Genomic DNA, 25,940 nt, shown 5'->3' with positions numbered 1-25,940 from the left:
CACTGACATGCAAGTCCTGGCCGCCCCGATGCGTGCGCGCAGAACTATTGAAAGACGAACCAGCCTCGCAGCAACAAAAGCAACCGCCAGCTGGACGACGGACATGCAACCGCTTTCGGCGGCATGCAGCGCATCTGCAAGCCGGACCCCAATACGAAAGAACACGCATTCACGCCACTCTCGAATCGAGTACAGGAGATGACCTTCGGCTGTGGCGTTATCGTCTCTATTCTGTCCCTAGACCCTGTCTCTGATACCCAACCCACCCGCTCACCGTGCGCTCCTCAAGAATCCCACCACGCCAACGCAGTAGCCGCCTAAGCTGCCAAGCCGCTGTCTCTCCTTACCCGCTTCCTCGCGCCATTCTCTCAGCGCCTCCACAACTTCCTCGTCGCTTGTGATATCCTCGCCATGCAACCGCAAAAACACTGCCATCCACGCCTGAACCAACTCGTAGTCGCGTTTTTGCCGCAGCCGTGCAGTGAGGGCCTGAATGAACGTCAGGAACTCATGCGACGGCGGAGTCTCCAAGGACCGGATCGCCAAGTCGGCTGCGCTTGGTGGCAGCGCTGACAGGTATGAGACCAAATCATCGTACTCGCCAGACCCAGAAGCGTTGGCAAGGTGCCGGCTGAACTCCGACTGGTGAGCCGCGGACTTGGAGATTCGCGATACTGGACCAGCCTTCGCTGCAGAGTCCTGCTGGTCCACCCCGGCAATGGTACCGTTAGCTGCTGGATTGGCCGCGCCATTGAGACCGGGAAGGAAGAAGGGTGCCTTTTCAGGAGCCTTTGGCGCCTCCTTGGGCTTGTTGCGTTCCCGAATCAGGTCCAGGTGGAGGAGGTTCTGCCACCTTGACTTGGGAACCAAGCTGAGTGTGGTGATGGACTCGCTCAGTTGATCCACCGACGGAATGCCAGCATCTCCTTCCTCCTCTTCCTCCTGCTCATCCTCGGCGTAAGCCGCCGAGACGATGTTCTCGCCGCCTTCGCCTGAAGCTGTTGGTGCGTCGACCTCAGCAATCTCGTCATCCGAGATGTGTCTAGTGGGAACATGGGTGAACAAGGTCTTATTTGTCCAGATGTTGACGCCAACGTTGTCCTCCTGGGCAACGGCAAGGTACTCGCCTGTCACGGACATACCCAGGGAAGTACATTTGCTGCGCAATTTCATCGCATCGATCATGTGTCCCGTAGGCAGGTCCCAAACCCGGATGATGGAGTCAGCCGAAGCCGCAATGATCCAGCGCCCGTCATTGGAGAACGTAAAGTCATTGATCTGGCCCTGGCAACCGAAAAGCTCTCTGACCAATTTCTTTGTCTCGATATCGACCACGCGAATGGAAGAATCGGAGCAGGCAAAGGCAATGAGATCACTTGAGCTGTGGTAGCGAAGGCTGGTGATGGTGACCATAGGAAACCAATCGATTTCGTGAAGTAGCTGGCCGTTGGTGAAGTCCCAGAACTATGATTGTTAGCGAAACGAACACTTCGCGTTGGGAACAAAGTATTACCTTAACTTTGCCATCGTCACTGCAGCTAATAACAGTACGGTTTAGGCTGTCCACGGCGATACCAGTGATTGCCTTGGTGTGCTTGCCCTGGCCTCTTGCGAACTTCTTCGGCTTGGCTTCAATGTCCATTGACTCCTCCTCTTCAAGTTGCTGCAGTTTCAACCGCTTGGCTTGCTGTGGGGTGAGTTTTGCGGGGAACCGCTGACGATGGATGCCAGATTGCAGGTTGAACATATCCAAACCACCTGCTCGAGATCCGACGAGGGCGAATGTACCGCACGGAGAGATTGCCACACTCGTTACCGGTGTCCCGTCGCCTGTGTCAAAGGCCCACCGGCCGGCCTTCTTCTTACCCCAGAACCATGTCCTCGCCGTCTTGCTGTCCTCATGTGCAGTGACCATACTCTCCCAACCAGTAAGGCCAGTTGCTTCTGCACCTCCTGTTCCACCCTTGCCCTTGCTGGGATTGTTCCAAATGGCGTTGACTCCTGGCACTGCCCCCATACCGCCGTCGCGATTCAGTGAGCATGCCATGCAGGTGATTTTCGGAGCCCTCAAGTCCTCGATGGACAGGCTGCTATCCAAAGCTGCCAGGCCTTCGCTCAGAATACCCATCTTTTTAGCTTTCTTGCGAATGTTGCCCTGGCTGAGCTCCGTGCTTTGGCCGTCTCGTCGCAAGCTCCAGCCCCAGAGCGTCCGATCTTTACTGGCACTGACGAGCCACTTGCCACCGGCATCGGCACCATCTGCGTCAGAAGGGAGGAACTGTAAGGTTGACACGGGCGCGGCGTGTCCGCTGCGGGAGTGGAGAATTCGAGGAACAGGCGAGAAAGGAGTCTGATCGAAAATCCAAGTTTTCAGGGAATTGTCGAGACCGCTGGTGACAACGACGGCTTGACCAGCCAAGAACTCAATCTTGCTAATGCCACCGGCGACGCCACCGTCCGCAGTCGATGGCGGAGCATGAGCACCCCGCAGCACACCCATTTTCCTGCCACCTCCGTTCAAGTCCCAAAAAACCACATCACCGGTATGCTTCGAGGCTGTCGCCATAACGCCATCCTTGCGACCATCCTCCCCTGCGCCCTGCCCATCCGTCCGGAAAGAGATCGAGGTCACCGGGGCCCTCCTCGACGATCCGGTGTTCACAGTAAGGACCTCCTTGTCCGCACGAATATCGTGAACGACGACAGGGCCGCTGCTGTATGCTATAGCGACGAGCGATAAGACGGGAGTTGGCTGCAGGGCGGTTACGTGGCCGTACTCAGCAGCAGCAGGCAGAATCGTGTAGAGCAACCTGCCGGTGTTGATGTTCCATATCTCGACGCTTCCATCCTGTCTGCCGGCAAGGATCTTGTTCAGGTAGGTGGGCATGTTACAGACCCCGCCAGTGAGTAAGCTGCCTGTGCTTCCAGCACGTGGCGCGACGAGGGTGGTATAATGCTCCAAGGTCTCAGACTTCCATACGTCGATTCTTGTGGAGCCACACCCAATGATCCACGCGCCAAATGCCACAAGCTGCTTGATGTTCTCATCCCAACCTTTGGGCGTTTCGAGCTCGGCCACTTTCTTGCCACGCTTGAACAGCCACACACCCCTGGAAGCTTGCTTGTCCTCCCCTCCCCACGCCGCCAAGATCTTGTCTTTCCATGCGGCCGTTGCGGTAATCAGCTCCGGGGTTTGCGGTCTCGTGATAAAGACAAGATTGAGGCCGCGGCGCAGATCGTAGGTTTGCAGGCTTCGGCCGACAGAGGTGGTGATTTGAAATGTGGTCTTGCCCAGCGGAACGGAAGTAAATGGGACATCGGTAGGCGAGATCAGACCTACGGTCTGCGTGGGTTAGCAGTTTCCCTCGGAGAGTATATCAGCGGCTCATACTCGGTACGGCGCGAAGAGCCTCGATTTGGTGGGGCGCTGTTTGCCCTCGGGATGGGCTTTGGTGGCATTAAGCTTCTTGCGCTTGACGACGCGGCCGTCGGCGACTTGGGTGCTCGTGACAGTCGCAGGCATCTTGGCTGGGCTTCGCAGACAGAGAGCGCGTCGCGGCGAGAGAGGCTGCGGTTCGAAAAATTCTAGACTAGCTCGCGGGATCTGCAGGGCGTCCGCGGCTAAGCAGGGGTGCGATAGTCGTGGCCGCCGCACATCAACCGCCAAGTCCACCGACGCCCTGCTCGCTCACTATCATGAGCACTTGTTGACGCACTACTGGTTTGGCCAAGCTGGGAGTCTGTGCTCGTGTCCAGCCTGACGCGGCTCGCAGCACGCCAAGCTCCGCGCCGTCTTCATTGCATCTTTGCTCTGCGTGATCAGCCTGGATCGACGCCAATGGCTATGCTGTGTGTGCATGAAGCAGCTCGAGACAGCGCCTGGACCAGACAGGCCGTCCGATCGTCCCGTCTGGCAGTGCCACAAGCACAACTCGCCGACTGGAGACACGTGCGGTATGAAGTCATGGTCAAGAGTCCCAGGCAGCCGAGACGGTCCAGGTGAAGGCGCTGGCGGCGGTGGTGTGGCCGCCTCGCGCCAACCAGTCATTGCAGCACGCCGTCAGCCAGGGAGAGCAGTGCTGCCTGTCGGAGACCCGAGAGCGCGGGCGTGGGGTTGCGGGGAGGGCAGCGCTAGGGAGGGCACGCGGCGGCGGCAACGACAAACAGAGCGTGTCCCCGGCCAAATGCACCCGCTAAACGTCATTTCATGCCGAGCCTAAGGCATGCGTGCAGCTCTTGCAGCGCGTCCGCCCTCCGACCAAAAGCAAATCCTCGAACCGCCACGTTCTGCGCGTCACATCGGTTCAGCCACCCTATATGGACGATTCTCTAACGCGCACAGCTAGTGCCGAGAGCACCAGGTCGCGTCATGGATCACATTCGCTGTCTGGCGCCTCGTCGCCCTTGGCCAACCGCAAGAGTCGCTCTGCCGACCCTGGCACCAGCCTGGGAGACGTAGACCGCGCCAGCATATCTATGCCCCCGCCGAACCCCAAGCCCACGGCCCGCCAGCAGCATGACCGCAGACCCTCCAAGGCCTCCGACAGCCTGGTCGCCGCCTCCCTGACCCTCGACCAGCCCGACGTCCAGAACTCGTCCGCCATCGACGATGACCCAACGCCAACTGCCGCCTCCGCGGCCGACAAAGAGTCCAACCGGATGTCTTTTTCGTCCCTCTATTCGCTGGGCTCGCAAATATACAACAACGCCCGCAGCTCCGGCGGTCCCAGCTCTATTGCGGGCAGTGAACCGGATGGTATGTCGAGTACCACCCAGCCCGCCCACTGTACAGGCTAACGTCGCCGAAGCAAAGTCTGACGGTCCTTCCCATGGAGCAACGACGCAGACCTCGTCCTTCTCAGTCACCACTTCCAGCCACAACAACGGCCCCTCGCCGTCGCAGCTACTTTCCCCCCGAGACCAGAGCACTGATCCCAACTCTGTCCCGGCCTCCTCCGTGAACGGCCATCCTATCCACACCCCGCCTGCTCCTCTCCTCCAACATCGTCGCTCGCGTAGCCGGACTCATCATCCTGCAAGGCGAACAAGTCAACATGGCTCCAGTATCGGTGGTAGTGGCAGTCCTGCCAGTGAGCGCAGTTACGTTGCAGGCAAGGAGAACGAGCCCAGAAAGCCACCAATTGGTATCATCGGAGTGTGTGCCATGGATACAAAAGCAAGAAGCAAGCCTAGCCGGAACATTCTCAACAGGCTTATCGCCAACCAGGATTTCGAGGTCATCATCTTCGGGGACAAGGTCATCCTGGACGAAGAGGTGGAGAATTGGCCCATTTGCGACTTCCTCATATCCTTCTTCTCGGACGGCTTTCCGCTTGATAAAGCCGTCGCCTATGCTAAGCTCAGGAAGCCGTTCTGCGTCAATGATCTACCTATGCAGACCGTGCTTTGGGACCGTCGTATATGCTTGAAGATTCTGGACAAGCTGAACGTGCCGACGCCGAAGAGGGTGGAGATCAATCGTGACGGCGGCCCCACGCTCCCCTCTGCTGAGCTAGCGAGTATCATGTACGAGAAGACCGGCGTGAAACTCGAAGGTGCATCGGATGGAACCGGAGGTGGCGTCAAGCCACCGCAAAGTGTCGAGATGCTGGAGGACAACGACGTCATCTGCGTGGATGGCGTTGAGCTTCGGAAGCCCTTTGTCGAGAAGCCGACCAGTGGTGAAGATCACAATATCCATATCTTCTTCCCAAAGAGTGCTGGTGGAGGTGGCCGCCGCCTTTTCAGGAAGGTCAACAACAAGAGTTCGGAAGCAGACGACAGCCTGGAGGTCCCGCGAGTCATTACGGACCCAGACAGCAGCTACATCTACGAGCAATTTCTTCGGGTGGAGAATGCTGAGGATGTCAAGGCCTATACGGTTGGCCCTGACTTTTGTCATGCCGAAACTCGGAAATCTCCCGTGGTTGACGGCGTTGTAAAGCGCAACCCCAACGGCAAAGAAATTCGCTACGTCACTAGTTTGACCAAGGAAGAGGTTGCCATGGCCGCCAGAATTGCTCAGGGGTTTGGCCAGCGTGTTTGCGGGTTCGACCTGCTTCGCACCGGTGACAAGAGTTATGTCATCGACGTAAATGGTTGGAGTTTTGTCAAGGATAACAACGACTACTATGACAAATGCGCGAGCATCCTCAAACAGATGTTCCTGCAAGAGAAGCAGCGTCGCACTGGCACTCAGTCAGCTCAACAGCCAGCCAGCGAAAGCGACGAAATACCTCCCCCTGACAAGCCGGGCCACTCGAGGAAGAACACACACAGTGGTCACAGGGCTCAGCTCAAATCCATACTCAAAAGCCCGAGTATGTCACGGATTGCACACCACGTGGCCGGTCACCATAGCCATGGCTCGGGCTCACCTGAGCTTTCGTCCACTACAACTCCGATCACATCTCCGCCAAGTCTCGAAAAGGCTCCGCAGACTTCGTCACCTGCGCCTGACATGCTTCCACCTCCCGCTGTTGCAGAAGTCACTTCGCATCCCAAGACTGAGGCTGAGGAGCCGGCTGTGCCTCCGCCAAAGCCGGCGTCCAAGGCTCAGTGGAAGCTCAAGGGCATGGTTTCCGTTATCCGACACGCTGACAGGACACCAAAACAGAAGATTAAGTACAGCTTCCACACAAAGCCCTTTATCGATCTACTGAAGGGGCACCAGGAGGAGGTTCTGCTGACTGGCGAGGCGGCACTTCAGAGCGTTCAGGACGCAGTTACCAAGGCTTTTGCGGAAGGTGAGGAGGACAGTGACAAGCTCATGAGCTTGAGAAATGCGTTGAATAAGCGCATTGGGTGGCCAGGAACCAAGGTCCAAATCAAACCCATGTTCCGGAAGCGCACGAAGGAGGAAATGCCACCAGAGCTGCTCGCTGATATGCCTTCGGAAAGCGAGACCGAGAAGGCACACGAAGTTCTGACAGGAGATGATAGACCTCCTACAGATCCTGAGAAGCTGAAGGCCTGGAGAGAGAAGCGAAGTGACTCTCTCTCGGGCATAACTCTTTCACGGATTGCCGCTGCGGAAAACAATCTGATCCTCGACAAGCTCCAACTGATCATCAAATGGGGCGGCGAGCCCACTCACTCAGCCCGATACCAGGCTCATGACCTTGGCGAGAATCTCAGGAACGACATGCTTCTGATGAATCGGGATGCTCTGGATGACGTCCGCGTCTACAGCAGCTCTGAGCGGCGTTCAACCACAAGCGCTCAGATTTTCGCAACTACTTTCTTGAATCAGCAGGAGCTACCACCGGACTTCATCGCTGTTCGGAAGGACCTTCTGGATGATTCTAACGCTGCCAAGGATGAGATGGACAAGGTCAAGAAGAAGCTGAAGATCCTCCTGCGTCAGGGCAACAAAGCGCCACCGCAGTTTGCTTGGCCCGACAACATGCCGGAGCCATTCATCGTCGTCCGCCGCGTTGTTGAGTTGATGAAGTTCCACCGCAAGGTTATGCGCCACAACTTCACCAAGTTGCGTAGCAATGCAGCATCGTCTTTGGTTGCTGTCGCGAAGGGCTCGACGCCCGACACGTCCAACGGAGGAGGCTCCGCGGTGGCAAACACGTCCGCCAATGTCACGAACATCCAGGCGCGCTGGTGCAGCGGTGAAGACCCCGAGCTCTTCCGGGAGAGATGGGAGAAGCTCTTCAAAGAGTTCTGCGATGAGGAGAAGGTCGATCCTAGTAAGATCTCCGAGTTGTACGACACCATGAAGTTCGATGCTCTTCACAACCGGCAGTTCCTCGAATGGGTCTTCACGCCTGATAGCAGCCTGCTGGAGGAGGATACGCTCGAAGAGACAGCGATTGGGAGCAGTAACACAGTAAGCGCCAAGTCTACGCAGCCGCCCAGCCCGTCAGAGCCCATGCATGATCCACCGAAGGAGCAGCCTCCCCACGACAAGGGAAGCATATCCCATCGTATCGGCTTCAGACGCCGATCCGAAGCCGCCTCGGCATTCAATAACCGGTCAAAGGAACAGTCGCCCGCGCCCGAGTCCTACTTCAACCTCTTCGAGGGCGTCGGTAACGGCTCGCTGCCTTCCAAGGTTAAGACCGACGCCCGTTTGGAGCGCCTGCGCGAGCTGTACAAGCTGTGCAAGGTGCTCTTCGACTACATCGGGCCGCAGGAATACGGCATCACGGACGCGGAGAAGCTGGAGATTGGGCTGCTGACATCGCTGCCACTGCTGAAGGAGATTGTCAAGGACCTGGAGGAGGTGCAGGCGTCGGAGGACCCCAAGTCATTCTTCTACTTCACCAAGGAGTCGCACATTTACACGCTGCTCAACTGCATCCTCGAGGGCGGCATTCAGACCAAGATCAAGCGCAACGCCATCCCCGAGCTCGACTACCTCTCCCAGATATGCTTCGAGCTCTTCGAGTCGCAGAACTCGACGGGCGCCGACGAGCCGAGCAGCTTCAACTACAGCATCCGCATCTCGCTCAGCCCGGGCTGCCACACGTTCGACCCCCTCGACGTCCAGCTCGACTCGAAGCACTGCATCGGTATCGCCCAGCGCCGCAGCCTCACTAGCCACCACGACTGGATGCAGGTCATCGAGACGCTGCGCGACAAGTTCCACACGGTCAAGCTGCCCAAGAGCTTCATCGCCATCAACCTCAGCGAGAAGGTGCCGCAGGCGTTCGGCATGAAGTCGGACAAGGACTCCCAAGAGCTTTTGGCGGACAGGGCGGAGGAGGTGGAGGAAGAGGTGAGGGATAGGCTGGAAGAGAAGCTCGTGGAGGTTGAAAGTAAGTTGGGGGCGGCCGAGGAGGTTTTGGAAAAGAAGCCGGCCTCGCCGCCGCCGGAGCAGCAACAAGAGCAAGAGCAGCAAGAGCAACAACAGGTATAGACGGGGAGAAGCTTACCTTTTTTCTCTCTCTTTTTTTGGTAGATCGTTGATTATGTTACCGTCTTCCCTTTTCTGCCTCTCCAAATGTCACAGGAGCATAGGGCCTTGCTCCTCAATCACGACGTCTGATCCCAGACATGCCTGTCGTTAGCATGGAAACGGTTGGTTTAAGGAATCTAGGAAGTTGATGGTGCACCTGTAGATGACATTCTGTAAAGAACTCAATGAAACACAATAGAGTCAAAACGGACTAACGGTATGATGCAATTATGGACGTGTTTGAATGAATGTCCGAGGCCAACCCCGTCGAAATCCCAACGAGCAGTGCGCTGTTGGACTGGAGTCTCGATGATTCTCCGATAGGGTATAGCGTGTCCAAACAGTACAAACATCAAAGGCCCAGCTCTCTCTCAATACCACAACAATACAACTCTCACAGTTCAGTATTTCCCATGTTATTGCGGATGACGCCTCTGTAACTACTCAGACTCCATTGCTATCTTCATGACATTTGCAACCTGAGCTTTACGCATGCGAGACATTGGCTTCACTCCTTTGGATATCATTATGTCTCCCCAATAGCTTTCGATGCAAACTTCCTCTGTCCGCGTCAAGACCTTGTTGCGTAAGGATTAGTATCTCGCATCCAGATCCTCCAGGTCCACTTCATCCTCCGATTCCTCCTGCACCTCCTCCCCCGCAATGCCAGACTCAGGCTTCGCCAGCCTCCCGCCTTGCTGCTCCGCCCCCTGTGCACCTCCACTGCCGCCTTCCGCCCGAAAGTCGCCCAGACTCTTCGCCTGTTCCTCGGTCAACTCTACAACCATCGGCGCGAATTCTCCGGCTTCGTCGTCCTCGTCGAACCGCGTTCCCACATCCATCTCAACCTGCTCGCCGTCTTCAAGCTCCAGCATTCCTCTCCTCACGAACGAGTCATCCAACTGCCAGCCGTATTCTCCCTTCAGAAAGTCTTCCAGCTCGTTCAACTCATCCAAGACGTCCGACTTGCCCTTGCCGTCTAGCTCCTCCAACCCCTTCCTGAACTTCCTCAGTAAGCCTTTTAGCAACGATCCGCCCTCGTCGCTAAGATCGAACAGCATCGCTTCCGTATCTTGACAATGCTGCAGCTGCAACCGCAAGAGCCGCAAGAATCTGCAGTAAAACCCCGGCCTCTGCACGACTGCCTTCTTGCAGGTCGTCAGCAGCTCGAGCAGCCTCTTCCACTGCTCCAGGCAGCTGTTGTTGTTCAGCGTCAGCACCATCAGAAACGTGAATTGCAGCTCCCCCAACACCTCTTCCTCCCTCCCTCCGCACACTCTCTCCACAAGCTCCCCCAGCGCCCACGACCGATCCTGCGCCGCCTCCGTGCGTTCCCTGCCCGTGACACCCTCACCCCAAGTCATCTTCAAATCGACCGGCAGCAGCTCCAGCTCCTTCTCCGGCTGCCAAACCGCACCGCCACCGCTGTCGCCGCCACCACAATCGTTCGACAACCCGGGTATGTCGTCGGCATCCCTCGCCGCGCTGCTCGCGCTCGTCAAGCCCCAATGCTGCTGGTCCCCCACCCCTCCCCCGCCGCCGAGAACCCTATCCAGCAACGCCTCGCCAATCGCATCCGTCAGCGCCCGCCAGTCCAGCTCCTTGTCCCCCTCATCATCCGCGTCCTTACTCGCGCTCTGCCGATACGGCGTCAGGCCCTCCCGCCAGATCGCCCCCAGGTTCGCGCGCCAGCGCAGCACCTCGGCCGGGTCGGTTTCGGGCACGAGCTCCTCGTGCTGCGCATCCCACTTCTTGACGAACAGGTCGGGCGGAGAAGACGACGACGACGGCGTCTCGTTGACGTGGAACCAGGCGCCGTGGCGGACGGAGAGCGAGGTGGTGCTGCTGGTGAAGACGAAGTGCCAGCCGCCCGGCAGGTCCTTGATGCCCTTGAAGCGCGGGGTCGTGGTGAAGGAGAGCAGGTTGATGCCGCCCAGCGCGCCGGCGGGCACAAGGAGCAGGACGCAGGGTGTTGCATCCATGTTCGACTTCTCGATGTGGAGCAATGTTCCAGTATTCCACAAGCGTCACCGTTCTTGGCTTTGGATGCTTCAAGATTGAAAGGATGTGGCTTGAGTGGCGCGGGTAGGAATTGTTGCCACAAAAGATGGTCCGGAGGGTTGTGGAAAACGGTGGAATTTACCGCATGGCGCACAAGCTTGATTCGCAGTGATGAAAGCGCGCAAGAATTGGCTTCTTCGGAGGTTGTGAGTAAGGACCTCTTAGCAAAGAATGGACGGCACTTTCCCGTGGTCGGTTGAGTTTTCTGTTAAGTAGTCGTGAGATGTTCGGAGGAAGGCGCGAGTGACGTCGGACCTGGCGCGCAAAGACCCTGCATCCGCGCTTTGGTAAAGTTGTTGCCGCCTGACGGGTTTCCACGTTGGTCACCATTCACAACTAGTCACAGAGCCAATCGTTTTGGAAGTTTGGTAGTATTTTTTTTTTTCTACTGGTACTCAAGCACAGACGAAACGAAGATATGTAGGGAGTCAAAACCACAAAACGGAATGTGAGATCCGTTCAGTTTTCTCAGACAGTCCCACCATGGCTACACCGCACACAGACCTGATTGATTATGCGAATGATTGGTCTGCATGAAGTGCAGCGGTAATCTCCCTCAATACCAGGAACCGCTTTCAGCTAGAAGAGACTGTGCGGGCAGAAAATTTGAGGTTGCCGTAGTAGGCGGCGAGTGTCACGAAGAGCACGGGGGATGATTCGTGATCCTTACATTCCTTTTTTGCTGCCTAAAGTTGGGTGAACTGGCGAGTGCACGTGAGAAATGATCTGATGGTCAATTCAATGTGACAAGCCGAAAAAGTGAGGACCAGGCGATAAAAGCCGTTCCTCTCGTAGTTGTCATCAGCCCCATAGACCTCGAACGCACACCCATAACCACCAGCACCAAATCACAAACGACGACCGCGGCGACCACCCTTCCTGCGAGTAGAGTCGGAAGGAGTGGGCGTGACGTCCTCGATGCGGCCGATCTTCATGCCGGCACGGGCAAGGGCACGGAGAGCCGACTGGGCACCGGGACCGGGGGTCTTGGTGCCGTTACCGCCAGTGGCCCTGATCTTGACGTGGAGGGCAGTGATGCCGAGCTCCTTGCAGCGGGTAGCGACGTCCTGAGCAGCCAACATGGCAGCGTAAGGGGAGGACTCGTCACGGCTGTGATCTTGTTAGCACCCTCTTCCTACGGAACAGGAAGAAGCTAAACATACTCAGCCTTGACCTTCATGCCACCGGTGACACGGGAGATGGTTTCACGACCCGAGAGATCAGTGACGTGGACGAAGGTCTAGAAAATCCAAATTAGCGTCCGATCCCAGTGATTCCAACTTGTCCGTATGCGAAAGTCCATCGCGAATCCTCTGCTCAATTTCTTCCGACTCAGCAATCTGCGCGTCTGCGCATCGCCACACCGTGATGCACCAGGTCTGCAAGAGTTTCCCAAACAATACAGACAAGCTGCTGCGTCCTAAGAGTCACATGCCTCATTGGTGGGGCACTGCAACTCCCAGGGGCGCTTCCACAGTCCAAGACTGGCGATGCACATCACAGATGGCATCCAACGTCTGCGCATCGGCTACGCGTGAAACCAGCTCTTGAACATGACTCGGGAGTCGAGTGCATTCCCCGTTGCGAAACCGCACTCCCGCCATAGACATCTCCTCCTCTTCATCCAATGGAGAGCTTTCGGCATGACGGCCGGTCGCGCAGAGTGATCCCCGATGGACTTTCGACTGGAACAAAGAAGTTTGCATAGATTGTGCACTCACATCGTTGAAGGAGGCGAAGATACGGGCAACGCCGAAGACGCTACGGGCCAAAGTCAGCGAGCAGATCGGACGACGGTACTTCGGGAGCGATGCAACTTACAGCTCGCCCTCGCGGACGTTGGGTCCGAGCTGGACGTTCTCCTGGGGAGCGCGGGCGACCTTCTTGGGGGGCATGGCGTCGGTTTTTGGGGTGATGACGGGGTGTGTTGGCTGTCAAAGGTCGCGGATGGTCGTCGCGAAAAGAGGGAAGGAAGGCGGCAGGTCGTTTTTCGCGCGGTGTGGGCTGCCAAGATTTTTTGCGGCCCGGCGTTGCACCGACTGGCGCTTCGCTTCGCGGCCTTTTCTTCTCAACTGACTTCGCGCGCCTCTCCACCTTTCTCTTTTTCTTCCATCCTGCACCGCGCGACTGAGAAATGTCCGCTGCGCCCACCTGAGACTGCGATTTGCCTGGTTTTGACGACGAACCTTTCGAATCACACAGCAGCACTCGAGCAACCGACCGTGCGTACTCGCTTGCAACCATGGCGGACTCAGAGAAGGCGGTCGGCATCATTGGCATGGGCGACATGGGGAAGCTCTATGCGACGAGGATCAGCGACGCTGGTTGGAGGTAAGTATGTGTGGACGAGGAATGGCCTGGCGGCAGGACTTGCAAGGTAAGAAATTCTCCCCCTCCACTTCCTTTCCTTGCAATGATGACTTGAGTGCATTTGGCTCGAGTATGGCTTTTCGTAACAACCGTTCGGCCATTCTGGTCTGGGAGTTGCGGGAGGTCATCGATGATGTAACATCTCAGCTACCTTTTTCTTTATTTGTCTGAACCGCAACACACTTTTCCACCTCGCATTTCATCCGTCTAGCAGACCAGTTTTGCTAACGTACGAAAAGTTTTTCACAGATGCCTGTTCGAAGGATGTGACATGTCCATCTGATGATTGATCCTGTACAGGGTCAACGCCTGCGATGCGCCGAGCAAGTACGAAGAATTGAAGCAGTTGTACGCCGGACACGTATGGCACACATTTTGAATTCTATTTAGAGCATACCGTGAGCGGCTGGCTGAGGCTCGCGCTAGAACAATATACACATATACCCGGACGGCCATCTCGTCTCCAGATGCAGTGACTACATCATCTACAGCGTGCCAGCTGAGGCCATCGACAGCGTCGTAGCCAAGTACGGTCCATGTATGCCTTGAATGACCACCTGAGACCATGCACCATCGTACACATTCTGATCCTCCCTGTTGCTCCATCACAGCCACCAAATTGGGTGCCATTGTCGGTGGGCAAACCTCATGCAAAGCCCCCGAAATCGCCGCCTTCGAGAAACACCTGCCGCCAGACGTCGAGATCGTGCCCGTCCACTCGCTGCACGGCCCAGGCGTGGACCCCAAGGGCCAGCCTCTCGTCCTAATCCAGCACCGGGCGTCTTCCACGTCCTTCGCGCTGGTCGAGCGCATCTTGACGTGCCTGCAATCCAAGCACGTCTACCTCACCGCCGCCGAGCACGACCGCATCACGGCCGACACGCAGGCAGTGACGCACGCGGCCTTCCTGTCCATGGGCGCGGCGTGGCACGCCAACGCGCAGTTCCCGTGGGAGATGCCGCGCTACGTCGGCGGCATCGAGAACGTCAAGATCAACGTGACGCTGCGCATCTACAGCAACAAGTGGCACGTCTACGCCGGCCTTGCCATCCTCAACCCCTACGCCCGCCGCCAGATCCGCCAGTACGCCGAGAGCGTCACCGAGCTCTTCAAGCTCATGCTGGCCGGCCACAAGGACGAGCTGCGCGCCCGCATCTACACCGCCGCGAAGGCCGTCTTTAGGGGCGACGGCGGCGACGAGGACCTGCTGCTCAAAGACGAGGTGCTGGATCGCTTCAGCCTGGGCGAGAAGCCGCCGGAGCGCGTCAGGAACAACCATTTGAGCTTGTTGGCCATGGTGGACTGCTGGTGGAAGTTGGGCATCGTGCCGTACGATCATATGATTTGTTCGACGCCGGTAAGTTGGTCCCTTCGATCCGTCCCGCGAACGCTTCCATGAGGTGCCGTTTGGGGGTTTCGTTGTTTGCTGATATGTCGACACAGCTCTTTCGTCTTTGGCTGGGTATCACGGAATACCTCTTCCGCAAACCTGAGCTACTGGAGGAGGTGATTGAGACGGCCATCCACGACAATACCTTCCGTGCTGATGATCTTGAGTTTACGTTCGCGGCCAGAGTATGTCGACCTCCCATCGGTGATTTCCAGAGGCTTACACAAGAAACCAACAGGATTGGAGTGACCGCGTGAGCCTAGGTCACATGGACGCGTACCGTGAGAAGTTTGAGCACATTCAGACCTTTTTCGAACCGCGTTTCCCAGAGGCAAAGAGGGTGGGTAACGAGATGATCAAGACGATCTTGGCGAAGACCACGAAGTCCTAGAAATAGTTTTATTGGAGGGTTTATCATAGGTGGTGATCCCCCGACCCGCCAAGGTGGTCGCCTCATAGTTTTGATCCTACATCCAGTCCATAATGAAGCCAATCATGGGTATTGTGGTCGTTTTTGTGCTCCCCAACCGTGTCCGGCGCTCAATCATTGTGAACGCCTTTTGCCGTGCAAACGCCTTCTGTGCTCAAGTGAACATCATTCCACGCGTAGGTGCGCAAAAACCCACCGTGTACTCGTGCGAGACTTAGGTACTCATGTCCTGCTCCCGGCGTCTAACTCTTCAGCGGCGGTAACCGCGATCGTTGCGTCTCATGTTGTCGGAGTACAGGCGACCCTCACTCCTACGGTTGTCCCAGCGGTCATCACGCCTATAGTTGTCGCGGCCGCTGTTGTCCGGGAAGCCGTACCTGCCCTCCTGGTACTCAGGCTCCGCGCGCCTGATGGACCTGTCGGGCTCCCTCCTATCAATGTCATCCTTGTCAACGTCCATGCCATCACGGTCCTCAGTGGCCTTCTGAGGCTGGTGTCCGGAACGCTGGCCCGGCATGACGGGGCTAGGACCGCTCTCCTTCATGAAGACATAGAGAAGCCTGCCATCGGCCTGTTCGGAGGGCGTCAGCACTGAATCGCTCGAAGCATGTGATGTGCATGTACCTTGCGGTTGTTGAACATGGTGATGACGTTGTCGGCACCGCTCTTCTCGGTGAACTGCATCTCAGCAATGACAGTCGGATGAGAGCTGGTAAGCCTACAACCCAGCATCTCTCCACCAATGGGAGTCATGACAGCCTCAATGTCCGCAGCAGTGGTGCCAGGAGCGAAGTTGCTTGCGACAACAGTCCAGCCGGTAGGCTGGGCAGCGCCACGAATGTTGATGCCACTTGCGCCCTTGGTCTGGGTGGTCGGATTGTGCGGTCCGTTGGACGACGGCTCCTGGCGGAGCTCCTGGTACAGGCGATTGCCGCGCTCAAGGCGAGAGGCAGACTGGGTGCGAGGGAGCTGAGGGAAACGGGATGCGCGCGGGTTGTTCACATGGTGGAGGTCATGGCCCCAGCGAGTGTTGTTGATGCTTGGCTTTGGGATGGCAGAGGAGGAGCGCTGTCGCACAAGGTCGAGTGGTTAGCAGCCTTCGGACTCGGGAGAAGGGCGGTAATGCAGCACACCTTGGTGACGCCCATGCGGCTAGCCAGACTGCCTCCAGCGGCGGGAGCGGCCTTGCGGTTATTGTAGTTGTTGTTCAGAGCAGCGGTGCCCGGAGCGCTCTTCCTGCGACCGGAGCCCAAGATCTCATTTGCAAGGGCCTCTCGCTTTTGCTGGTCGCGGCCTTCACGATCATGGGTGGTTAGCTTCGAGTAAAAGGATAGGAGGCGGAAGCGCGCTCGTACCGCGTTGAATGATGGCGTCGAAAGAGACGGACTGGTCCTTCGTGGGGGCCATTGCTGCGGGTGCGGATGGAGAAAAAAGCAGGAGTAGGAGCAGTAGCAATGGGGCAGGCGAGCGCAGGACCTTTGCGGGCGTCAGAGGTCCAGCTTTCGGGAGGCGAGCGGACAAGAAATGCGGAGGATGGACGGAGGTGGGTGACGCCTTTTCTGGCCGCACAGACCGCAGGGCGCGCCAAGCTTCCACGGCGCGCGACGCTAATCCGAGCGACGCCCCCGGCTCCTCCTCCTCGCCCTTGCACCCTGCTGTTCGCGTCTAATCCATTGCCAAGACTGTAGTTGTTCTATCGACTGCGCGGCTCTTTCACCCTGCATGCCCTTCAGAATATGGCGAGGATATTTGGAGGACTGGCCACGCCACCCGGCACGTTGCAGACTTTGCTGGTCAGGAAGAACGACCAGCGCTTCTCCTTCGCACAGTGCTCTGCCAATGCCTCGAGGTCGAACAACTCGCCGATCGGACAGCCCCAACCCGCCAGCAAAACTTCGTGCAACATGTAATCTGCCTTGCTCGCTGCGCCCACGTCAGCAGGTACTCGTCAAAACCAGGGAAACAACATACGCCAACACTCAAACGACGGTTGGTCACCTGCGACGGCAGAGAAGTTCTCCCAGATCCACTGCAGAACCTCCTCGCTCTGTTCCACACCAGTAAATGGGGGCGGCATGACTTTCGACAGCGCAGAGAGCTCTGTTTTCTCCAGGGCCTTGTACGCGGCAAGATAGCCTTTCGGGTGTCAGTCCGGATTCCGATTCCCAGGGAGTTATGGGACCCCTACCAGAGCGGACAAGAAGAATGTCTCCGAACTTGATGTCCACTCCCTGATCTCTCGCTACCGCTTGAAGCTGAGCCAACGGTATGGAGCCGGCTTTGAAGGGCTCGTAGCCGACATTGTTTTTGAGTCGCCAGCTGTGCCAGTCAAGAAGGATACCGCGGCCAACGATGCCCTTCTCGGACCATGCTAGCTGCTGTCACCTACCGTCCTTTTTTGCGAGATCCGGCATATAGAAAACTCACCGTGAATGCCGTTCACGTTGGTTGCGTGTTCTCCATGTATGTCCTCAAGTGTCACCCCATTGTAGAACTTCTGCTCTTTTTGATACGCAAAGTGGCGGAGACCGTCCCCTTGGCTAAGTCTTAGCATTTAATCTCGGGCCTTCCGAGTGCCACACTAACATTGGCTACTACTTTGTGTGTTGAATGTCCACACGTCGTCGTTGACGATGCGAGGAGGCTTTTGATATACGTTCTTGTGAAATTCTTGGCGACCGAAGAATGGGGTCTCGCCTTGTGCGTCCAGTGGCCAGTCAAGAGAAATCCTGAGAAACACGTGGGCATCACTTCCTCTCTCGCCACGTGGGAGTAAGAGTTGGGAAGCTCTTGGGAGCTCGGCTTCCGGACAACGACCGAAAAGACTTACCTTGTGCCGGTTTTGATTTCTTGCGCCGCTTCTAGAACAACACCATCTGTCAACCGGTTGAGGAACCCGAGCTCGTCATCATCGCCGTACCTATATGATGTCAACAACGGACTGCTTCAGCTTCTATGCCATGCTACTTACAACCCCCACGCAGAATGGTGAGGATCGCCCTGCCGGAGGGGCAGGTCTGAAAATCTCGGGATTTTGTCCATTTTCCCACAGAGTAATTTGCTTGCCGTTGATACAGTAGAGTGCTTACGGTTCGTGGGGGGTAGAGGCTTAACCCCACTCTGGTCGGGTTCGGTACCCGCAACCGAGGTTCTACCAGCCTGGTGATCACGACGAACACTTCAAGCTTGAAGCTCCCATACTCATGTAATTTTCATTGCAGACTCTAAATGGCGGGTTCACGCCTCACGGTGATCTCTGAGACACACCGCGTGTCCTTTCTGACCAACAGAACTTGGGGAAGCTCGACTTCTTCCAGGACCACAGCGTCCATGATTAGCACGAATACACCATGGTTTGAGTTTCTGCATGATACAGAAGCACAGACGATGTTAGTTCCTGCTTCTCCATCTACGCTCAGCAGCTTCCTCCCGCATGCGGCGTGTTCGCGGAAGAATCATGGAGTCCGCGGAGGATGCGAACCTGGTCCCGCCACCCCACGACGACGTCGAAGGAGCAGTGGATCCAGTCCACGAACTTGGTGTAGTCGATCTGAATGTTGAGTCGGTGTTCAAACCTCCCCAGGTAGATCCGAGGTACGAAGAAGTGTCGGATGACGAAGTCCCAAACTCGGACGTGGGCCCAGGTTGAGGGCCATACGAGTATGGATATCCGTATAGGGTTCTGTTCCACATTGGAAGTTCAAGAGCTCTAGAGGAGTATGAAAGCGCCTACGAATTGATGGCTGGGGTTGCCGCCCTTGATGCCAATGACTTGAGAGGTGTGTAAGAAGAGAAAGACTATGCGACATCGGGATTGGCGAGATACTGCGGCTTTAAATAGCCGTTGAATTGTCTGTTATTGCCACGAAGCCTGCTTGAGGGGGACTCTTTGTTGGCTTTGGAATCGTGCTGCTGTCAATGACCTGCACTTCATGATTGGACTCGATGTGGTCCACAGCTTGTGCATTTGATTTGATCATACAGCGTGTTGAGAGTATCACCAGATTTGATGACGCAGGCAATGCCAGTTGTTCATTGTGCGCCCGCCTTCACGTGTAATGGGAAGATGTACCATCGTTTTATGATTACGCGGAGGGCTCGTGACGTGTACCAAGGAAGCCGCGATCTCTACAGCAAAGCGTTCCTATTAGGCAAGTTCGAATCACCCTGTCATGGTTTCGAATCGCTGCAATACCTCTTCCTACAGGATTGTCTCGGCGATGTCAATTGTCGAGATGGAAATGGCTCAACGCCACCGGGTCTAACCGCACGTCAGTAATCCTTGTTGAACTGTCAATTGTCAAACTCATGGTCTGCTTCCATACCTGGTAAACTCATGCCTGAGGCAACAACGGCGGAGCGACTTCGGCAACGCGGAGCTCCACGAAGCTCTTCACCCAACCACGCGCGTCTTCCGTAATAATTCCACCAAGGCGCCCGTCTCTCATGGATCCCTATGTCTCTCCTGCGGGAAGCGCAACGATGCCTAGCTAACCAAGCCGCGCGAAAAAGCCTCAATGCCTTCATCACCTTGCCCGACAGCGCCGCGGTGCTGCGCCAAGTCCAGCGCGCCGAGTCGCAATCCTCGCAGCGTACGACTCTACCACTCAGTCTTCCCTCTTCGGATGCCCAAAATCTCTGACACTTCGATTCTCCAGCCTCGTCGCTCAATGGCCGCCTCGTAGCCGTCAAAGACAACATCTGCACGACTGAAAGCCCCACGACCTGCGCCTCAGCCATCCTCCGTAACTTCACCTCGCCCTACGATGCCACCGTGGTGCAGTGTCTGCGCGCTGCCGGCGCCGTTGTGGCGGGCAAGACGAACCTCGATGAGTTCGGCATGGGCTCGCACAACCTGAACTCGCACTTCGGACCAGCGTCGCAGCAATACCAAGGGGAGAGCGTGTCAGCGGGTGGTAGCTCCGGCGGCAGCGCTGTGGCCGTGGCTACTGAACAGTGTTGGACGTACGTCCTCCAATCATGAGACACAATACTTCACCTTGAGTTTGCTGGCATTTGAGGGATCCGAGGCTGACAGTTGGGGACGCGAACAGCGCTCTAGGTACGGACACGGGTGGCTCCGTCAGGCTGCCGGCGGCATACACAGGCATTGTAGGCTTCAAGCCGTCCTACGGTCTGGTGTCGAGATGGGGTGTAGTCGCATATGCCAATTCCCTCGACACCGTCGGCGTTCTGGCGAGAAACACCAAGGATGCGAAGGAGGTCTTCAGTACGTCTTCAACCACCGCAATCACCACCTATCGTTAAGTAACTAACATGAAACCACTCGACAGCCGCCATAAACCACCACGATCCTCTCGACCCGACCAGTCTCTCCCAAAGCACACGCTCACGCCTCCCCCGCTCCAACAACCACAATGACGCCCTCCGCATCGGCGTTCCCACCGACTACAACATCACCGAACTCACCCCCGCCGTCCGCGCCGCCTGGATCCGCACCCTCGCCCACCTCCAACATCTCGGCCACACCATTGTCCCCACCGCCCTCCCCACAACGCACCAAGCGCTCTCGGCCTACTACGTCCTCGCGCCGGCCGAAGCCTCGTCCAATCTGGCCAAGTACGACGGCGTGCGGTACGGCACGCGGGCCGAAGGTGCGGACGGGAATGGCGCTGGAGAGGTGCTGTTCAGCAAGACGCGCGGCGCCGGGTTTGGCGACGAGGTCAAGCGGCGTGTTGTGCTGGGTGCCTATGCGTTGTCCGCCGAGGCCGTGGACAATTATTTTATCCAGGCGCAGCGGGTGAGGAGGCTGGTGCAGAGGGATTTTGACGGGTGCTTTCGGAGGGGTAACCCGCTGTTGGAGCCGTTGGAGGGGGAGATGAACGTGGAGAGGACTATCGGCAAGGAAGCAGGAGTGGATGTTTTGGTTTGCCCGACGGCGCCAACGTTGCCGCCGAGGGTGGAGGAGTTGAAGGAGGCGGAGCCGGTGAATGCGTACATGAATGATGTCTTCACCGTGCCGGCGAGCTTGGCGGGGTTGCCGGCGATGAGCGTGCCGGTGAAGGGTGAAGAGGAGGGGCAAAGAGTGGGGATGCAGGTCATTGCGCAGTATGGCTGCGATGAACTGGTGTTTGAGGTTGCGGAGATGATTGAGGGGCAGTAGGGAAGCGGTACAAACAGTCACCATATTCAAATCAGAACACAAGAGATACTTTCAATAGCCATTGGATTCTTTCCGTCTAGCCTGCTTGTGACAGCGGCTTTGACTCCACATCCTTGCGGATGTCTTCGATATTATCGTATTTGATGCAGCATGTGCCCCGCCTTGGAAGGCATACCGATGATCCGTCGCGTCGTGAAATGATTCTTTTTTTTGGCAAGAAAATTCGTGCTTTCGTAGACTCGCAACTCGCAAGTTTACTGCTTGTCCGTCTTCGCCTGGGGCTGGTCGGTCAGAGGCTTGGCGTCGCCGTGGATGCCAATGCCCTGGCCCTTCTCGCCGGGCGGCGGGGTTGCCGTCTTGTCTGCGCGGGCGACGTGGTCGGACTGCGCGTACATGCATCAGCACATGGTTTGGGAGCTGCAGAGATTTGCGATGCTTACCTTGGGCTCGGAGCCAGCGCCGTGAACAATGTTGTGACCGGCCTCGATGGCGTTGTCACCAGCTCCGGATCCGTCGCGAGGCATGTTGTGTGGATGGGAATGTGTGGACGGGTGTGTGTGAGAGAGGTAAGCGGTAGTAACAGTGGCAGTGGTTTGTGTGTGCGTTGGAAATGATAATTCAGCCGGCTAAGGGACGAGGCTCTGCTTCTTATACTCGCAATGACGACGTTATCCTTCTTCTATCCAAGCGCGGCCGGCCTTCCATTCCGTCATGTGGGGTTACCAACGCCCGCTGCCCAAAAAAACCAAGCCCATACCACGGCTCCTTGGGCTGCTGTGTGAGGGGGAAAGACTAGATGCTGTGGAAAGACGAGCTGTGATGTACTAACGACGTCATACTGGGCCAGCCTCCTGGCCGGCCCCGGCGCCGCCTCGGCCCCTCTGCTTTCCTACCATCATCATCAGGCAAAGCGAGAGGAAGAAGACGGGAAGAAAAAAGTAAGGGGAAAAGGACAGCTGGAAATCCAGACGAACCCGGCCCATCGCAATCGGCAGAGCTCCATCAGGCAAAATCAGAGACGAGGCTGCCCATGTCTTCCGATAATCCCAGCTCCACGCTCTTGTTACCCTTTTGGGCATGCATGTGTTACCGACGGTTTCAGCAGCCTTTGTTATCTTGTGACTAGGCGTGAGTGGCTGCCTTCTTCGGCTGAGTTGCTTGTCGGGTAAACTGTTCAGCGCCAGCCTGTGACATGGAGCTGCGGAGCAACAAAGGCCGTCAGCACCGTTCAGCCTGTCAGCCCCCGTAAGCAGAATCAGTATCCCACCTCAGCTCAATGTCGCACTGCATATGTGAGAGTACAGGTTGATGGTAATAGTGCTTAAAATTCGTTTGGTTATTCGGGAGCCGAAGCCCCGATGTGTCTCATACTCATGACTTCCTAAACCTCCGTGTCGCTAAAGCTTGTCACACAGTTACAATTGCCAGACCACCCAATGTAAACACCTGAACACCCTTCAGACCCTTGTTGATAGGTCGTTTTGCCCTAAGCCGTCCTGCCAAAAATGCCCGCTATCTTGTACAAGACCTCTCCCGGCACACTGCCTTCTGACCGTTCTTCTTTCTTTGTCGATAATCGATGACGATAGTCTTCGGAATTGCCGGACGGCTCTCCGCGTGTCCCTCTCCCGAAAGATCCCAGAAGATCCCGAGGCCTTTCCGGCAACTCTGAAGCTAGGCTTACGCAGCGGTGCCAGGCCCGTCGCTAACAGAAACTGTTGCGCCTGAGTCGGCGTGCAGGTCATAAGACTTTGCACCAGAGTGCTCAAAAAAGCCGAAGGATCCCACTGGGTCTGAGGGGAAAGAGGCGTCGAAGAAGCTGCCCTCTGGATGATCTGCAGCGTACGCTGACATATCGAAGAGCTGAGAAGCGTCATCGACGAAAGACGAAGGTTGAGGATGATCAGACAGGTAATCGCCCAGGGAAAAGTCAACAGGCTTGCCGGAATCGTCGTACTGGAAGCTAAGCTGCTGGCCGACCGACACTGCAGGTCGCACAACATTGCTGCAGAATGTTGTGTCTGGTCGGGCTCAACAAAGCTCAGGTCGTCGTTCCGGGGCGTGGGCGGCTGGGAGCTAGAGTTGATGGGCGAGTCGTAGTCCTCCATCGATTCGGGGCTCGCATACGATGAGTTGTTCATCGCAGGGCTGCCGAACGAGGATTCCGCCTTCATGGCAGGACTGGTGAAGGATGCCTCGCGGGGGTTGATGGTGGTGCTGGCCACAGAGCCTTCACGCTCCATCTTCATCTTGTCGGCCGATGTGGTGACAGTGGCGGGCGTGGAGGTCGGGGCCGTGTTTGTGGGGGCCGATGTAGGTGCCGGCGACGGCGACGGGGCCGGGCTGAACATGGTAGCCGGGGGCATCTCGATGCCGTCAATGATGCGCGGGAGGATGGGGAGCTGCTCGGTAGTGCGGCTGCGGTACCACGAGATCTGGTCCTCGAGCTGCTTGGTGTAGGTGAAGAAGCGGTCGAGCGAGTTCTTCCAGTGATCCCGCTCGGCGGTAAGCCGCTCCATCTCCTCGCGCTTCCGTTCCCGGGAGTTGTGGGCAGCGAGGCGGTTGCGCTTCACGCGCTCGATGCGACGCTGCTCTTTCTCGTCGGCCGTCTTGGCGCGCTTGCGGGGAGGCAGGTTGGTCTTGGGCTCGGGGAGCACCTGGCCCCACGACTTGCGCTTCTTGGGCTGTGATTTGTGTGTGTTTGATGATGTGGATGCGGAGGGTGTGGCGGGGGCCGCGGCGGCGGCCTCGGGGACGGCCTGCGGGCTGGATGCCGAGTGCAGATCCTCCATCTTGATGGTTGTGGGGATGTCGCTCGCCGGGGGGGTGAGCATGGAGAAGTCGAGGGGAGTGGCCGTGATGGCGGGATTAGAGAATGTGTATGAAGACTGCTCTGCGTCCATGGTGGAGTGTCGCGCTGCTATGCATCTGGCCGGAGTAGTGTGGTGGGCCGTGCCTTTGTATGGAGGGGGTTGTCTGAGAAGGCAGCAGCGTAAGATGAGGACAAGTGTTCTTAAGTAGGCGAGCGGCGTGCACAAGGAGGCGGAGCGCAGGGGCACTAGGCGGGCTAGAGCCAGGGCACCCTGGCGCCCTGGATCCAAGGCTCGCGCGACCCCTAATTTTGGGGCACCACATCGGCGCGCGCACATCGTCTTGGCTCCCTGGCGCTGGCGCTGCGTCCGTGTGTTGCTTCAGCTCGCCCTCATGCACACGGTCCCTCGTTTCACGACGGTGGGCTTCATCCGCGCGCCTCAGGCTCAGACACCGCGCCAGCGACGCGTAGCTACGGATTCCTGGCCTCGCGCCGCCGCAGCTCCTTACTTGTGGCGCCGTGCCTCTGCCCGCAACCACCGGCCCTGTCGTGCCGTGCCAGCAGCACCAACAGGAGGGGTCCAGCGGCACGGCGGGGGCCGTTTGCCAGCAGCCGGCGCATCGCTGCACAGACGCGCGGCGGGCAGCGTGAGCACGAGCTCGCAGCGCAGCCCCGCGGACGACTCGACTCGCACGTCGGCGTGGCGAAGGGCGGACTGCTGAGATGAGGGCTCCGTTCTTGCGGAGAAGGCTATTATACGGCGTGCAATCTCCTGACGGCAGGCGCTCCGCAGGATGATAACGACGGCGAAACTGCTGGGGCTAGTGCGAGTAAGCGGGCAGCACTATACACGAGGGCGGGCGGGCGCGGAGCGAGTCGCAAAGCGGCAGCTGGCGGCAGTTCTGGAAGCTTCATATCAGGCAGCCCAGATCTGCGGCGGCGCGGGCTGCTAGGTTCGAGAAGGCGATGGCGAGGCACGACCGCCGTCGTCCCGGCGAGCCGCAGCCCCTGGATGAGTCGTGCGCGGGGCCCTCGCGTCCCAGCTGCATCCATCGAGCTCGGCTGATCTCGAGCGACGGCGCTGGATCTCCGGCGCGGCCGTGGGCATGAGTGACGATTACGACTGCCCGCTGTGGCGCTGGCTGGGTCCGGGTACGGCCAGGCGACGACTACGGCGGGCAAATGACGAGCGGGCGAATGCTGCTGCCTCCCCCTGATGATGATGAGGCTGGCCCATCTACTCGACGCAGCGGTGACGGCGCGGCGACGGTCGTGGCCCACAGGCAGCGCAGTTCTTCGCCTCTCTACTCGCCAACAAATGGCGCAATCATCGAGGCGGCTGCCTATCGTGTGCTGGGTGAAAGGCGGTCGGGGCGCTCGTGCTGCGTCGAGGTCCGAGGCGCGGAACACGCAGCTCGCTCCCAGCTCGCTCCCCATCGCTCCGCGTCGCCAGCGGGGGACGAGACGGAGAGCGGCACCGGTCAGGGGACCAGCTCAGCACTCGTGGGCCGCCTTCCCCACACGCCAACGTCCATCACGCCTTCCAGAAGCTCGCTTGCGGCCATCTCAAACCGTCGCAGTCGCAGACACGGCGGCTGCCGCTGCGCGCTGCGAACCGACCTCACCGCACGGCAAGCCGCCGTCTTCATGCCAGGAACGGCATCCTTATTTCCCAGCGCGGCGCGTCCCGCTGCAGGCTAGCGAGGGCGTCTTGCAACTGGCCCAATGGCTGCCCCCTGCGTCGCGATGAGCCTCGTTGGGGTCTGCTGCAGGGTCACGCTTAAGCGCGCCTCTCGTCCGGCCTTGTAGGAATGGCAGCTGGATTGCTGCGGGTGCTATAAT

The 25,940-nt window shown here is 57.8% G+C and overlaps 10 protein-coding genes across 10 annotated transcripts; 3 read left to right on the top strand and 7 right to left on the bottom strand.

Moving 5' to 3' along the window:
- Window positions 1–270: 270 nt before the first annotated feature.
- On the bottom strand, window positions 271–3,523 carry UTP21 (rRNA-processing protein utp21; the record flags this gene model as incomplete). Its single annotated transcript, XM_066772732.1, has 3 exons — window positions 271–1,464; window positions 1,514–3,343; window positions 3,392–3,523. 3 exons carry the CDS (start codon window positions 3,521–3,523, stop codon window positions 271–273), a joined length of 3,156 nt encoding a protein of 1,051 aa, XP_066638011.1.
- Window positions 3,524–4,317: 794 nt separating this feature from the next.
- Window positions 4,318–8,872, top strand: VIP1 (inositol hexakisphosphate and diphosphoinositol-pentakisphosphate kinase; the record flags this gene model as incomplete). Its single annotated transcript, XM_066772731.1, has 2 exons — window positions 4,318–4,756; window positions 4,920–8,872. 2 exons carry the CDS (start codon window positions 4,318–4,320, stop codon window positions 8,870–8,872), a joined length of 4,392 nt encoding a protein of 1,463 aa, XP_066638010.1.
- A 632-nt stretch (window positions 8,873–9,504) lies between these two features.
- Window positions 9,505–10,893, bottom strand: SLS55_001234 (uncharacterized protein; the record flags this gene model as incomplete). Its single annotated transcript, XM_066772730.1, has 1 exon — window positions 9,505–10,893. The coding sequence occupies one exon, from the start codon at window positions 10,891–10,893 to the stop codon at window positions 9,505–9,507; it is 1,389 nt and encodes a 462-aa protein (XP_066638009.1).
- A 927-nt stretch (window positions 10,894–11,820) lies between these two features.
- On the bottom strand, window positions 11,821–12,867 carry RPS14B (40S ribosomal protein uS11; the record flags this gene model as incomplete). Its single annotated transcript, XM_066772729.1, has 4 exons — window positions 11,821–12,082; window positions 12,136–12,212; window positions 12,694–12,733; window positions 12,794–12,867. The coding sequence occupies 4 exons, from the start codon at window positions 12,865–12,867 to the stop codon at window positions 11,821–11,823; spliced, it is 453 nt and encodes a 150-aa protein (XP_066638008.1).
- A 347-nt stretch (window positions 12,868–13,214) lies between these two features.
- On the top strand, window positions 13,215–15,123 carry TYR1 (prephenate dehydrogenase (NADP(+)); the record flags this gene model as incomplete). Its single annotated transcript, XM_066772728.1, has 6 exons — window positions 13,215–13,303; window positions 13,643–13,703; window positions 13,769–13,880; window positions 13,954–14,699; window positions 14,786–14,917; window positions 14,971–15,123. The coding sequence occupies 6 exons, from the start codon at window positions 13,215–13,217 to the stop codon at window positions 15,121–15,123; spliced, it is 1,293 nt and encodes a 430-aa protein (XP_066638007.1).
- Window positions 15,124–15,412: 289 nt separating this feature from the next.
- On the bottom strand, window positions 15,413–16,569 carry SLS55_001231 (uncharacterized protein; the record flags this gene model as incomplete). The annotated part of the gene is made up of 4 exons (XM_066772727.1): window positions 15,413–15,733; window positions 15,787–16,230; window positions 16,296–16,456; window positions 16,518–16,569. 4 exons carry the CDS (start codon window positions 16,567–16,569, stop codon window positions 15,413–15,415), a joined length of 978 nt encoding a protein of 325 aa, XP_066638006.1.
- Window positions 16,570–16,891: 322 nt separating this feature from the next.
- On the bottom strand, window positions 16,892–17,716 carry SLS55_001230 (uncharacterized protein; the record flags this gene model as incomplete). Its single annotated transcript, XM_066772726.1, has 4 exons — window positions 16,892–17,085; window positions 17,134–17,298; window positions 17,351–17,533; window positions 17,590–17,716. The coding sequence occupies 4 exons, from the start codon at window positions 17,714–17,716 to the stop codon at window positions 16,892–16,894; spliced, it is 669 nt and encodes a 222-aa protein (XP_066638005.1).
- Window positions 17,717–18,619: 903 nt separating this feature from the next.
- HER2 (Trimeric GatFAB AmidoTransferase(AdT) complex subunit) lies at window positions 18,620–21,286 on the top strand (the record flags this gene model as incomplete). The annotated part of the gene is made up of 4 exons (XM_066772725.1): window positions 18,620–18,806; window positions 19,821–20,127; window positions 20,217–20,392; window positions 20,457–21,286. The coding sequence occupies 4 exons, from the start codon at window positions 18,620–18,622 to the stop codon at window positions 21,284–21,286; spliced, it is 1,500 nt and encodes a 499-aa protein (XP_066638004.1).
- Window positions 21,287–21,540: 254 nt separating this feature from the next.
- Window positions 21,541–21,810, bottom strand: SLS55_001228 (uncharacterized protein; the record flags this gene model as incomplete). The annotated part of the gene is made up of 2 exons (XM_066772724.1): window positions 21,541–21,669; window positions 21,727–21,810. 2 exons carry the CDS (start codon window positions 21,808–21,810, stop codon window positions 21,541–21,543), a joined length of 213 nt encoding a protein of 70 aa, XP_066638003.1.
- Window positions 21,811–22,966: 1,156 nt separating this feature from the next.
- On the bottom strand, window positions 22,967–24,189 carry HAC1 (transcription factor that binds to CRE motif; the record flags this gene model as incomplete). Its single annotated transcript, XM_066772723.1, has 2 exons — window positions 22,967–23,249; window positions 23,285–24,189. 2 exons carry the CDS (start codon window positions 24,187–24,189, stop codon window positions 22,967–22,969), a joined length of 1,188 nt encoding a protein of 395 aa, XP_066638002.1.
- Between the last annotated feature and the right edge of the window lie 1,751 nt (window positions 24,190–25,940).

Source organism: Diplodia seriata (genome assembly GCF_021436955.1).
Source record: "Diplodia seriata strain FDS-637 chromosome Unknown scaffold_1, whole genome shotgun sequence".
NCBI lineage: Eukaryota > Fungi > Ascomycota > Dothideomycetes > Botryosphaeriales > Botryosphaeriaceae > Diplodia > Diplodia seriata.
The sequence above is the reverse complement of the archived record's forward strand: the minus strand, read 5'-3'. Positions and strand labels throughout refer to the sequence as shown.